Below are 14,775 nucleotides of genomic sequence, written 5' to 3'. Positions count from 1 at the left end.
AATTCAGGGGCTTTGTTCTTCCTTTTTAAATTTACTAGATTACTTTAACTAGATAGTTCCAATATTTCCTGTAAGAAATGCTATAACTTAATATTAATATCTGATTAAAATTGTTATGATTAATATTCCTGAAAAATAATTTTAAAGACCAAAACTGAATTCACCAATGTTTTAACTGATTGTTTTACAGTATACAACTTTTACAATGCTAAAGAATAAAAAGCTTACTAATTTAAAGTTTACTTAAATTAATTTTCCACAGACATGGGAAGTGAAATGGAGAGTAGAGAAGTGGGTTACTACCTTTCTTTAAAGACTTATAGTACAATTTAATTTTTAAAACTATGTACATGTATTACTATGATACAAATTTAAACTCAATTTTAAAAATGAGAAAAAAGTATGTATGGAAGGAATTTCACTAAATGTTTGAAAAACCATGGACAATCTTTTTTCTCCATGGAGAATCAATTTTGAAAACATTTTTTAAACTAAACATTAAGTAAAAATATTCAAAGCACCCAGGACCTTGCAGGAAAAACATACAAATTATTGTAGACCTAAAATACTTCAACAGAGAAGCATTATCTGGACAACAGTAGCATAATGCAGATTTTGGGCTAAAATAAAATGTATAATTAAATTACCTTGGAGGTTGAATTTTGAATTTTTCAAAGACTTCTGGATAAAGTAATGGAAATACCACCATCTCTTTTAGAGCTGCAATATGATTAGACAGACCACCAACACTATCAAATCGAACCTGGTGATGGAAGGGAAATACAGACATTCTTTGATTTGGAGTCAAAATTAAAATGTCACTCTATCCCTAAACGATACATAACCTACACACAATCAACTAAGTTAACACTAAAACATAACTTAGTTGTGGTCTAAACATTAAAAAAAAAAAAAAAGAAAGAAAGAAAGAAAAAAGTCTGTAAAAATTAAACTGATAAAAAAACACACCTTTAAAACTAAAGTTAAAGAACACTATTATTACAGTTCAAGCATACATTTCAGGACAGTACTCACTGAAGAATCTAATTGCATTGGATCAACATCAGCAAGGCTTGCTCCAATTTTAATTCGATCTTTATAAATTCCTTTTAATTCATCTTTCCGAAAATTTAGTGGCAGACACCTATTTTAAAAAGATGTGAAAAAAATGAACAAAACCATCAACTCACCTTTCTCCCCCAAATGCCATGATAAAACACAAGCATTTTCCTTAAAAAATTTAAAAATAAATTAAATTTCAACAAGAGCAATCTTAAGATTATGTATTTCAGCTTCCTCATTTTCTATATAGGTTGAGAATTTGTTAGAAAGAGGTTATATCAGAAGCTTTATTATTAAAGAAATACAATCAAATGAAAATACCAGTTTTTAAGAAGCTGCATCACCATAAGGTAATTCATGGTTGAGAATTCAGATTGTATCAATACACATTATAATTATAATGATCGTGTCTAACATTTTAGATATATTAATCCATTAAATCCTCCAACAGTCTTATGAAGTAGATATTATTATTTCCCCTCCTTTAAAAGAAAACAAACCCACACAGGTAAGGTAAACTAAAATGCCAAAGATCACAAACCAGTAAGTGGCAGATTCAGAAATCCAAGCAGTGTGTCTTCAAATCTGCAACAACTCTGCTATAATACCTCTCAGCAAAATCATCATAATCCACCAGCATCTGGTCCACACCAACCCTTTCAGGCAACAATGAATCACTACTTTTCTAACTACTTTCAAAACCGGTTATGGTATGTTACAAAGAATGTGCCTAAAAGAACCTGCTTGTGTTGGAAAAATGAAAACTGCTTATATGTTAGAGGTTAAGATAACTTGTACCAGAATGCTTAAGCAAAGAATAACTGCTGCAACTGAACACAAGTGGAAGCACCATGCTCATCCCAAGTGACAATTCTTGCTATCCCCAAACTTTATGAGAAATTTATACTGTGAAATCTAAGATGAACAAGTTTGCACTTGCAGCTTTTTAAAGACTATGTCTTAAATAATTCTTAATAGAAATATAGCCCTAGCTGGTTTGGCTCACTGGATAGAGCTTCAGCCTGTGGACTGAAGGGTCCCGGGTTTGATTCTGGTCAAGGGCATGTACCGTGGTTGCAGGCTCCTCTCGGTCCAGGCCCTCATCAGGGCACGTGCAGGAGGCAACCAATTGATGTGTTTCTCTCATATCCATGTTTCTCTCTGTCTTTCCCTCTCTCTTCCACTCTCTCTAAAAATCAATGGAAAAATATCCTTGGGTGAGGATTAAAAAATAAGTAAAAATAAAGTTACTATGGTAAAATATCAGCAATTAAAAAAAGAAATATAACTGCATAATATAAAGTCCATAGGATTAGATGCGTATTTCTATGAATGAAAGCAAAGAAAAATCCAAGAAGTCTAAGTATACAGCTTTTTGATGATTTGATTTGCTTTCCAACAAATGAAATGCAAGCCAAAATTGTAATTTAAAATTTTCTATTAGCCACAATAAACAAAAAGGTAAAATTTTAATAATCCATTTTATTTGTTACAATATATCCAAAAATCCTGTATTATCATTTCAACATGCAAAACTCAGTATTTTAAAAATTGAGCTATTTTACATTTTCTTTTTTTGTACTAAATCTTTGGAATTCAAGAATGTGTTTTTCATAGAAACTTACAATATATCTCAATTCAGATTATGGTAGTTACATTTCAAGTATTTAATAGACACAGGTGACTTAGTGGCTGCCATATTGGACAGGGTAGTTTTAATGTGATAATATAAAGTTTAGGATACAAAGAATGGCTAATTTGCATGCCCCTTCAATTATTATGTTCCAACTACTTTGTTAAGCATTTGTGGCCTACTCTAAGAACATATTATTAGGATCCAAGAACTGCATTTTTCAATCACCCAACCACATCTGTAAAATGGAAATAATCTTTGCCCTGTCTACTTCATGTAATTAGTGTGAGACTCAAATAAGTTGGTTAGTATATGTGAACTTATATTACAAGGAGTTATAAAATGAGTAAACCCTTCAATTTTCCTAAAGTATTTTATAATAGGAATGCATTATTGGTTTTTTTTAAAAGAAGTATATTTGAAAAAAATTGAATTATTTTGAGCTGTGTGTAATGGTTACACAAGAAAACATGTTCTAATCTGTTATTAGTTTCAATAAGATATTTCAAACAAGACAGCATTGTTTTTTTTGTTTTTAAATATTTTTATTGATTTCAGAGAGGAAGGGAGAGGGAGAGAGAAACATCAATGATGAGAGAGAATCATTGATCGGCTGCCTCCTGCACGCCCCCTACTGGGGATCAAGCCTGCAACCCGGGCATGTGCCCTTGACCAGAATTGAACTCGGGAGCCTTTAGTACGCAGGCCAACACTCTATCCACTGAGCCAAACCAGCTAGGGCTGCATTGTTATTATACATTAATCTGTTGTATAATTTTTTAATCAGTCAAACTGTTCTTATTCCCAAATTATTCAGCTGTCTCACCATTAAAAAAAAAAAAGGTGGTAGTTTTAAAAGGCTTCAATACAGCACTTACCTGTTGATAGCTCTATTGCGGCTCCTTTTCCTGCGTCTCTCAAAGTGCTGTTCATCTTCAGAAGAGGAAGAGGAAGTAGAATCACTACTGTGAATAGCATGCCTTCGCCTGAAGTAAAGAAGAAAACTAAAATCATGATGAAGAATGGCAGAGGAAAAAAGGCATAAGATGTAAATATCAGAAAATACCTAATAATCCAAAATGGTTTATCCTAAAATTAATACATTTGCTGAACCAATGAAGTAAGCTTTGTTGGCTGAATCTTTTGAAGGAAATAAAAGACTTGGATAACTAAGAGGAAAGAAAAAAAGATAAAAGGCTCTGGTAAGCTGACCGTCAAATGTTCACTAAGAGAGCATATCCAGTGGTTCTCAACACGTGGGTCGCGACCCCTTTGGGGATCGAACGACACCTTTCACAGGGGTCGCCTAAATACATCCTGCATATCAGATATTTACATTACGACTCATAACAGTAGCAAAATTAGTTATGAAGTAGCAATGAAAATAATTTTATGGTTGGGGGTCACCACAACATGAGGAACTGTATATTAAAGGGTCGCGGCATTAGGAAGGTTGAGAACCACTGGTCTAGGCAGTTACTTTTAACTTCTTAGTCTTTATATAAATCAGTTACTCTCAAAGAAAAATGAGATAAAGAGGGTATCAGAATCTTTGGGACAGTAATTTGAGGAAATTATTTTCAACATTATAATATATATAATTTTACATTTGGAAGAGAATCACCTATTTTAAAAATATATTTTATTGATTTTTTACAGAGAGGAAGGGAGAGGGATAGAGAGTTAGAAACATCGATGAGAGAGAAACATCGACCAGCTGCCTCCTGCACACCCCCTACTGGGGATGTGCCCGCAACCAAGGTACATGCCCTTGACCAGAATCGAACCTGGGACCTTTCAGTCCGCAGGCCGACGCTCTATCCACTGAGCCAAACCAGTTAGGGCGAGAATCACCTATTTTAAAATGTCAAATAACCTTAGAAGGAGAACATGAGAATTTTTATGCAAACCCGAGGGGCTCAAGGGTTAAAAAAAATGGTAGGAAACAGGGACAAATACAATAGCCTTTTATCTACAGTATATCATCAACCATAAATTCACAACTACCACTTAACCACTGTGTAAATGTAAATGAGTTATCAAACCCGTATCTCAATCTTCTCACACACAAAAATAAAAATATAATGAAATTCTTAGCCTGGTTGATAGTATTAAATAAGATCCCAAGTGCTATGAATATTCAAAGAATTTTTAAATCATTTTTACTACCTTTGGACAGTTGCAAAAGACCCACAGGGGAAAACCAAACAAATAAAAAACAAAACCCAAACAAAGAATCTGGCTGGAAAACCTTTAATTATTCCATTGGATCCGGGTCTAGAGCTTTTTCTGAGTCAGAGTGCAATCATGGTTAAGTAGATATTTTCAAAAATATAAAAGGTTCACTTTTCTATTGCCTGCGTAATGTAGGTCCAAAATCTTGTACCTAAAAAAACTCTGAAAACAAGCTTTTCCATTATACATTTAGCAAAACATAATCTGAAATGTCATAAAGGCAATTCAGTCTCCATTTGTCCCACTTACTATGATTACTCATATGTTTTGCTATAGAATTAATGTATTTGACTAAGGAGTGCTGGCCCAGACACTACTGGAGATATTTATGTTGCGTGTTACCTTTGTAAATCCCTCTCAAAAATCTGAATTCTAAAGCACAAATGGCCCAAAGTTTTTGGAAAAAGGGTTGTGGAAACATAGATATAAGTGAGAAAATAATCCTCCACTGTCCACCTACCTAAACGCCTTTGTGATCAGCCTGAAACTAAAACTATCTAGTATAAGTCTGAAATTTTATATAAAAAACCTACCAATTTTATATTACAACTAGAGGCCTGGAGCACAAAATTCAAGCATGGGTAGGGTCCCTAGGCCTGGCCGGTGATCAGGGCCAATTGGGGCCTTCCTGCAGCCGGCCATGGCCTCTCTTGCCAGGCTGGCAGGCCTTCCTTTGTTCCGCGCCCCCCCCCCCCCCCCGCCCCCCGTCAGCGCACATTATAGTGAGTGATCGAACTCCCAGGGGGACACTTTGCATATTAGCCTTTTATATATATATAGGTTAATATTACAAAGAGACTCTAACTTGTAGTCACATAATTCACATAATTGTATGTGAATTCAGTATGCATTCACATGTAATTAAGACTAACTCCACAATTTAAAAAAAGAGACTAACATTTACTAAGTGCTTCTTGTGCCAGGTGGTTGACATATTATCTCATGTAATATTAATTAAAACTTTGGAAAAGTAGGCTCATTTTACAGTCAGAGCCAATGTGGCTCATAGTTTAAAGAACTTGTTCAAAATATCAGAATTAGTCAATGATGGTGTCAGAATTTAAACTCATGCCTGTCTATTCCAAAAATCCTATACACTACTATACTGGTGATTTCCAGTTGTTTATTTCACAAACCAGTAAAGTTACAAGCAAATAACAAGACTTTGTGGACTGTCATAAAGTTTCCAATATTTGATTTACAAATCTGAATTATTTTAAAACATTAAAAGTATAGTTACAATATTACATGTAGCCCTTAATGTGTGCCAGATAATATTTTAAAAGCTTTATATGTATTAAGTCATCTAATTCTCACAATATTATGAAATAGGTGCGATTACTCACATTGTGTGGATCAAAAAACTAAAGCATAGAGAAGTTAAGTAACTTGCCAAGTCACTAGTAAGTGGTGGAACTGAGCTGGCAACCTGAGCTGTTCTAATCATGGGTCCAGGTTCTTCATAATTATTCTATACTGAAGAAAGGCCATTATTTCAGTTTAAAAAAGATTCTAAACACACATATCCAAGAGAGTGTGTGTGTGTGTGTGTGTGTGTGTGTGTGTGTGTACGTGTTTTTCATTTTACAAAAAACTGTTGAAAAATTTGGCATGGACAAGCACTGTAAACCTAACTAAAGTGCTAGAGTCGCCAGTTGTAGTTCCTTAACTAGGAAGGAGTACTTGGAATACCGGTGAAACAATTGCATTATATTATCTTCTTGTTCAAAGGACTAGTCTTGTTCCAGAAACTGCAGATTACGCTAAAGAATAATCCTTAGATGACTAGAGGTTATCAATCATAAGGAAGAAATTCCTGCTTAAAGGCAATATTCCTGAAGCTCTGCTATGATAAGTTGCCAAAAGACCCTTGGAAACTCCCTCACTGTGGCTGAAAGCTTTTTTAACCATTTGCCATGATACTAAAAGCAATGTTCAAATGATTCTTTGGATGTGTGCTTTGTTTCTATGCCTAAGTAGTTGTAGTAGAACATGAACTATAAACAGAAGCTGGTCTCTTGATTAAAAAATAAAAAGGCTAAGCAAAGTATCATTAAAGTTGTTAGAAAAAAAATGAGATGTTCACATCACCTTGTGAAGAAGTTAAAAAGAAATGGTTTAAAGGGCTACATTCAAAAGGCCAGGTAATGACAAGTATTAGACAGACATGGAGAAACTGGAACTCTGCTGGTAGGAATGTACAATAAGGCAGCCATTTGAAAAACAATCTGGCACTTCCTCAAAACATTAAATATAGCTAGCATTTGACCCAGCAATTCCACTTCTAGGTATATGCCCATGAGAAATGAAAACATATATCCAAAAAAAGTTGTATGCAAATGTTCACAGTAGCATTATTTCTAACAGCCAAAAAGTGGAAACAACTCAAATGTCCATCAACTGATAAATGGATAAATAAAATATGGTATATTTATACAACAGAATCTCATTTGGCAATGAAAAGGAATGAGGTACTAATACATACCACTACACTAATGAACCTTGAAAGTGGTATACCAAGTGAGAGAAGCCAGTCACAAGAGATTCCACTTACATGAAATACCCAAAACAGGCAAATTTATAAAGACAGAAAGTCGATTGGTGGTGGCTTAGGGGTAGGGCGGTAGAAGTATTGGGAGTGGGGGGGTAATAACTAAAGAGTATAGGTTTCTTTTTGAGGCAAGAAAAATATTCTAAAATTATTATGGGCCCTAGACAGGTAGCTCAGTTGATTAGAGTGCCGTCCCCATATATCAGGGTTGTGGGTTTAATCCCCAGTCAGGGAGCATACAAGAAATCAACTAACGAATGCATAAATGGAACAATACAACCCATGTTTCTCATTCTGTCTTTCAAATCAATCAATAAACACTTTTAAAATAAAAAACATTGAGATTTTTAAAATAAAATAAATTTACTGTAATAGTTGCACAACTCTGTGAATATACTAAAAGCTATTGAATTGTATACTTTAAATTGGTGAACTATATGTATGTGAATTATGTCCCAATAAAGCTGTGATCAAAGAGAAAATGTTTAAAGAGTTATCAAAATCAACACTAAGAAGGTCATCAAGCCACATAATATGACTCTAGGATACATCGTAAATCATAGTTCATACTTTAATTTAAATGTGCCAGGATCCTCCACTAGTCTATGACAGCCAAGGGCAGGAATCCTGGCTTCATCGTTTTTATATCCATAGTACTTGGCACATGGCAGTACTCAGACATTTGTTAAATAATTGGAGGGGGTAAGAAATCCTGTACCCAAGGAGCTATGCAACAATGTGAGACTCTTTATATATAGAGAAAGAGTAGACTCTGTGAACCAAAAAGGGCAAAAAATTCCTACCTGCTACAAGATACACTGTAGGCGATGATTGTAGAGGTAGTCAGTCAACAAGTAAGTTATTTCCAGTATGCTACTTCCAGTAAAGATGAGGGAAGAAATGAAATCTCAAAGTAACTGCCGGCCTCTCTCTTCTGCTGAATCAAATAGAGACCTGTCCCTTGAGTCAGGCAACCAAGAACTGCCTGGGCCTCATGATTATTGGGGATTCCAGGGAGCAATATGTCTTACTCTCCTTTTCTGAACATCATCCAATATCAAAATATTGGCCTTTAACAAAGGGCCTATGAAAAGTATCGACAATGTGGCCTCCTTTCAAGTGTAATTTATCTTGAACAGCCCAGGCAGGTTGAGTTTGCCTTCCTGGTCTTCTAGTTGTGAGAAAAGGAATGATGACACAAGAAATCTAGAATGTACACTTGTGATTTTGGCACTCTGAAATTAAAAGACCCAGGGATACAGTTTTATATTTTTCCTAGAAGACAGGAAATTTGTCAGCACCTACAAAGGTGTTGCCTTCCATGACCAAAACAAGATCAGATAGTCTGCTTCTAGGAGGAGACTTCTAAGAACTGTTCAAATAGCTGAATTCTCACAGGACTTCAGTCTTACTTCTGACCAAATTACTATTAGGGAAAAAGTGCCATTTCCCACACTAGTGTCATTTTTTCCTGCCTTTATAGTCTTCACTAATGAGCTCCCTCATTCACAAACTACTACAATGTTACTATTAGCCAGAAAGTTCTAATAGATTAGAAAAACTTTTGTTATTTAGGAGAAAGAGGAAATAACAAGAATTACCTGTTTGGATTTAAATATGAAAAACAAGCAACACATGTTGGGATGTGGAAAAAAAAGAAACCCACAAATAATTTAAATAGAGAAAATTAATACAACATTTATAAAAGAAAGAAATTTTTAAGATCGATCCAGAAAAAGATAGTCAGAGTCATGACAGGTCTAGAAGCAATGTAACTTAGAACGCTTTCATCGTAGAAAAATATATCTGTGATAGTATGTGGAGACAAGATTAAACCTATATTTAACTTAACGTAAAGATTAAAGAAAATAGTCTACATAAAATGCTTAATACCAAGCTAGGAATACAGTAAACACTGAAGCAAAGGTAGCTCTCTATTATTAAAGTGTGGAACAACAGAGTAAACTACCTTACCATGGTAGTTACTAACAATTCCTATTAGTGGAAGCAAAAACTAGTCAATGGTAGTAGAAATTAAAGCACTACAGGCAGAGTTAACTACTCGCCCAAATATATGATTCTAGAATTCTATTCTGATATCCTCAATTCTAAGACTCTAGAATTCTACCTTAACATAGCCACAATTATGTTGTCATAAATCAATTACTACTTCAAAACCAAACCTGTTCATTCGTTTACAGTAAGGACTTCTTGGTCCTGCAGAAGATAATCGATATCTTGGTCTGGCAGGAGAAGCTGGGCCACTATAAAATATGTTGGGCTTTCTCTGGTGACGAGGTTCTGAAAGGAGGAGTTAGAATGTACGTGACATATAAATAGGTTTGAAGGTAATTTTGCTCTTCATATAAACACTTACAAAGGTACTGCCCCTTCCATGAAAATATTAGTACATATTTACTATAGAATATTCTACAATTCATATTTTCAATTATTTATGTCTGCAGGGCTTCTACTGAAAATATGCACAGCACATACACCAACAACCAAACATACGCTGGCCATAAATAACCATTAGGATTATACTGATAGATAACAGCTCACTATCAGACCTGCAAGTATATGCTCATAAGCATTGAGGCACAACTATAACATAAACCATAAGCAGTTCTAGTTATATAAACTGACAAATTAAGTAGAAAGCTGTGAAACCTAAAATAATTAAAGACAGACATGAAATTTCAAAACAGCCCAATTATTTGCTTTGGGTAATAACTAAAAGTTAACTCTTTTTCGAAGAATTGACTTATTGCACTTTTAAGATAGGTTAAGAAAGACAAAAACTATGAGTATTATGCAAAATAAAGACTAAAAAAATAATAAAAGAGGAAGGGCAGTAAAGACACAGGTAATATAATTATATCTCCTGGGAAAAAAATAGCACTTACTTTCCAATGGAGCCTGGTAGTAAACAGTAGCTTTTCTCTGTCTAAGATAATATCGTTTCTGATTATCTTCTTCTCCATCTTCTTCATCATCATCTTCATCTTCACCATCATCTTCATCTTCTTGATCTTCACCCTCTTCAGATGATTCTACAATTTAAATATATTTACTCTTAGGATACTCACACCAAAATGTTAACACTTTTTAACACAGGGTAACTGAGAAAGAGACCCTTCTGTTAAAATGTATTTACTTCTAAATTATTATTTTTCTTTTTAATATATTTTCATTGATTTCAGAGAGGAAAGGAGAGGGAGAGTGAGATGGAAACATCAATGATGAGAGATAATCATTGACCAGCTGCCTCCTGCACACCCCCAACTGGGGATCGTGCCCATAACTTGGGCATGTGCCCTGACAGGAAATCAAAGAGTGACCTCCAGGTTTACAGGTTGATGCTCAACCACAGAGCCACACCGGCCGGGCTCTTCTAGATTATCCATAGAAAGAAGCTAATTTTTTCTTTCCATTTTTTTTTACCGGTAGATTTCAGAGAGAGGGGGAAAAAGAGAAACATCCATTTGTTGTTCCACTTATTCATGCATTCATTGATTGCTTCTTGTATAGAAGAATCTAATTATGCCCTAGTTGGTTTGGCTCAGTGGATAGAGCGTCAGACTGCGGGCTAACGTGTCCCGGGTTCGATTCTGGTCAAGGGCACATGCCCAGGTTGCGGGCTTGATCCTCAGTAGGGGGTGTGCAGGAGGCAGCCGATCCATGATTCTCTCTTATCATTGATGTTTCTCTCTCTCTCCCTCTCCCTTCCTCTCTGAAATCAATAAAAAAATATATATATAAAGAATTTAATTCTTTCACAACATTAAATAATTTTTAATGAAGTAAAATAACTGTAGAATTAAAAACAACTAGAGGCCGAAACCGGTTTGGCTCAGTGGATAGAGCGTCGGCCTGCGGACTGAAAGGTCCCAGGTTCGATTCCGGTCAAGGGCATGTACCTGGGTTGCGGTCATATCCCCAGTAGGAGATGTGCAGGAGGCAGCTGATCGATGTTTCTCTCTCATCGATGTTTCTAACTCTCTATCTCTCTCCCTTCCTCTCTGTAAAAAATCAATAAAATATATTTTAACAAAAACAAAAAAACAACTAGAGGAAGAAAAAAGGAACTAGAGAAAAAAATTTAAAGGCTACTGTTAGCCCTGGCCAGGTAGCTCAGTCGGTTAGATTGTCATTCTGAGATGCCAAGTTGGCAGGTTCAGGTCACATATAAGAATCAACCAATGAATATATAAATAAGTGGAACAACAAATCAATGTTTCATTTTCTCTCTCTCTCTCTCAAATCAATAAATAAAAATTTTAAAAATAAATTAAAAATAAAGGCTACTAGGGTGGGGGGAAAAATGGACACATATGTAATACCCTTTGTAATACTTTAAGCAATAAAAAATAAATAAATAAATAAAAATAAAAATAAAGACTACTATCAGTAAGTACCAAACTAAAGTTTATGGTATTACTGCTAGTTTCATAAATATTGATGACTATACTTAAGCTTCAAATAAATATAACATGTTGACAAATTTAAGTATCTCCTTACTTAGCCTTTTGCCTTTTAAATTTCAGTTTGTACATTCCATCCAGCCTTTCTGGCTGTCACGGAGTTACATAAGAAAATAACTCAAATAATCTACTTATGATCATGTAAAACACCAGACATTTAAAATGCATTTCAGACAACTGGTTTTCACTCAAGAAAAGTCCTAAACAGAATAGCAAAACTTTAATAATTTCTTTTAAAAATTAAAATAGGTAAATGTGTTATCTGTAGATATGTGTTATCTTGTACTACACAAGAAAACCAGTTTTGTTGCTTTAGAATAGCTGATTTCAAATACTTTCCCAAACAAAACATACCATCATTTAAGCTCTCCCTGCCCTCACTTTTTTCTTTTAAATTATGACCACTCCTCTGATCTCTCCCAAACTACCATAACTGTTACAGCTTCTAAATAAAAAGGCTACATTCTACTAAATAAAAGTACTAATATTCAAACTCAGGGATAGAACAAGAGAAAAGACTAACCCACACTGCCTTCTTGATTATCAGTTGTTTCTTCATCAGTTCTTTGAATACTTTTTTGTTTTCCTCTTGTGTACATGTTAAGATTCCCCTAAAAACATTTAAATAAAAGCCATTAACATTTAGTACACTTATTTAAGAAATTCAATAGGACCTTCCAATGTTGCTTAAAATAAATATATTTAGCCCTGACTGGTTTGTCGGCCTGTGGACTCAGGGGTCCCAGGTTCGATTCCAGTCAAGGGCATGTACCTTGGTTGCGGGCACATCCCCAGTGGAGGGTGTGTAGGAGGCAGCTGATCGATGTTTCTCTCTCATCGATGTTTCTAACTCTCTCTTCCTCTCTGTAAAAAATCAATAAAAACAATAAAAATATATTTAAAAAAAAATATATATATATATTTACAGCCATAAACTCTTAGAACTCCAGCCATAACTACTGACTAATCAAACAAATGCTGAATAAAACGATGATCAATTTAACCAAAAAATGAATAGGTCCTATAGAAAAGGTTAAAGATTATTAAATCATCCCCTTGATGGAAGAATATATTTACTTCTTCTGTTTCATTAAACACTGTCAAGTCTTCTAGTCCTCTCATTCGCCGTCTACGCATCTTCTTCTTCATGTCATCCATTTTTTGAAGTACAGCTTCAGCAGTGCTTAAAAAAATTTACATAAATATAAGCCAACACTGTAAAATATTGCATTTTAAAAAACTTAATTTTCCTTCCATTGTATTCTTGGACTACTGGCATTTTAAATATCTCTATTTCTTATTTGTATATTTTTTATATTTTTAAAAATAAATATGTATATAGAATTTTTATAAAGTCCTCTAGTAATCATTCTCCTTTATGCTTAACATAAACTAAATGTATTAAATATTCAGGCTAGGCACATGACCCCTCCCCAACAAAAAGTTTTTGTCACCTAAATCATCTTGACCTAAATAATTTTTACTTACTTTGTTATAAGTTTATCAAATAGCACAGATTGGTTCACACTACTGTAACGACTTCTAATCCTACAACTGCGGCGAACTTCAACATCACCATTCTCTTCATGCAAGTGTTCTGGAGTCTGAACAATGTTTCTAGTCCTCAATGACCGAGTAACTGGAATTACTTTGTCTTCATAGATGAATACATGAAAATAAGTAGAAATAGAAATAGCACTTGAAAAGAACTTTAAAATAAACGACTGAACAGCTACACTTTCACATAACAGAATTATAGTATCTTGAACTTAGCCTTTATTAAAATATTAGAAAACAAAAATGCAGTTACAACATACTCTTATCATATAATCGAGCCATTCCATTCTCAAGAGAAAAACAAAGGTATATATAACACAATGACTTGGACACAAATGTTCAAAGCAGTTTTGTGCTAGCACCAAACTGAAAACAACCCAAACATCCAACCAAAGATGAATAAAGAAATTGGCGGGCGGGGGAGGGGTGGAGAAAGAAGGAAATTGTGGGAAACAACCTAACTGTCCGTCAATGGATGAATGGATAAAGAAGACATGGAGCGCTGGTTGGTGTACTCAGTGGTTAGAGGGTCAGCCTGTGCACTGAAGTATCTCAGGTTCATTCCCGTCAAGGGCACATATTTGGGTTGTAGGTTTAATCCCCAGCCCAGTCAGGGTGTGTGTGGGAAGCAACTATTTGATATGTCTCTTTCACATGGATGTCTCTCTCTCTCCTCCCTTCCCTTCCACTCTCTAAAAGTCAGTGAAAAAAATATTCTGTTAAGGATTAACAAACAACAAAAAAGAAAAGGAATATAGTTAAGTCCTCACGTAACACTCTTCTAAATAGATTCTGTGACTTTAAGCAAAATGACACATAATGAAACCAATTTTACATTAGGCTAATTAATTTAAAGAATTAAGTTCCTACAGTATCTCATCGACGTTATGAGATGAGGATAGCCCTGGCTAGTGTGGCTCAGTTGGTTATGCACTGTCCTGTGCACCAAAAGGTTGCCGGTTTGACTCCCAGTCAGGGCACATGTGGCCCAGGTTTCGAGTTCCATCTCTGGTAGGGGGCCTGCAGGAGGCAACCAATCAATGTTTCTCTCTCTCTCCCTTCCTCTCTCTCTAAATATCAATAAAAAAAAACCCCGACATTAAACAAAATGACATTATTTGAGGACCTGCTGTATACACACAATGAACTATTATGAGAAAGAAGGACAGCTTGCCATTTGCGATAACATGGATGAACTTTGAGAGCACTATGCTAAGTGAAGTATGTTAGATGGAGAAAGATAAATACCACAT

At 34.9% G+C, this 14,775-nt stretch overlaps 1 protein-coding gene across 3 annotated transcripts in view; it reads right to left on the bottom strand.

Moving 5' to 3' along the window:
- The window catches only part of ATAD2 (ATPase family AAA domain containing 2), a 64,409-nt gene that overhangs the window by 37,199 nt on the left and 12,435 nt on the right, over positions 1-14,775 (bottom strand). For all 3 annotated transcript variants that reach the window (XM_059672795.1, XM_059672794.1, XM_059672796.1), the window contains exons 4-11: positions 13,454-13,619; positions 13,043-13,148; positions 12,489-12,576; positions 10,388-10,534; positions 9,665-9,782; positions 3,574-3,681; positions 1,036-1,144; positions 648-763 (exon numbers count right to left, since the gene is read on the bottom strand). In XM_059672795.1, coding sequence (XP_059528778.1) covers positions 648-763; positions 1,036-1,144; positions 3,574-3,681; positions 9,665-9,782; positions 10,388-10,534; positions 12,489-12,576; positions 13,043-13,148; positions 13,454-13,619 — 958 coding nt within the window. The remainder of the gene's footprint in view (positions 1-647; positions 764-1,035; positions 1,145-3,573; positions 3,682-9,664; positions 9,783-10,387; positions 10,535-12,488; positions 12,577-13,042; positions 13,149-13,453; positions 13,620-14,775) is intronic.

This window comes from Myotis daubentonii, chromosome 17, assembly GCF_963259705.1.
Source record: "Myotis daubentonii chromosome 17, mMyoDau2.1, whole genome shotgun sequence".
Lineage (NCBI taxonomy): Eukaryota > Metazoa > Chordata > Mammalia > Chiroptera > Vespertilionidae > Myotis > Myotis daubentonii.
Note: the sequence above shows the minus strand (reverse complement) of the source record. Positions and strands in the feature narration are given on the sequence as shown.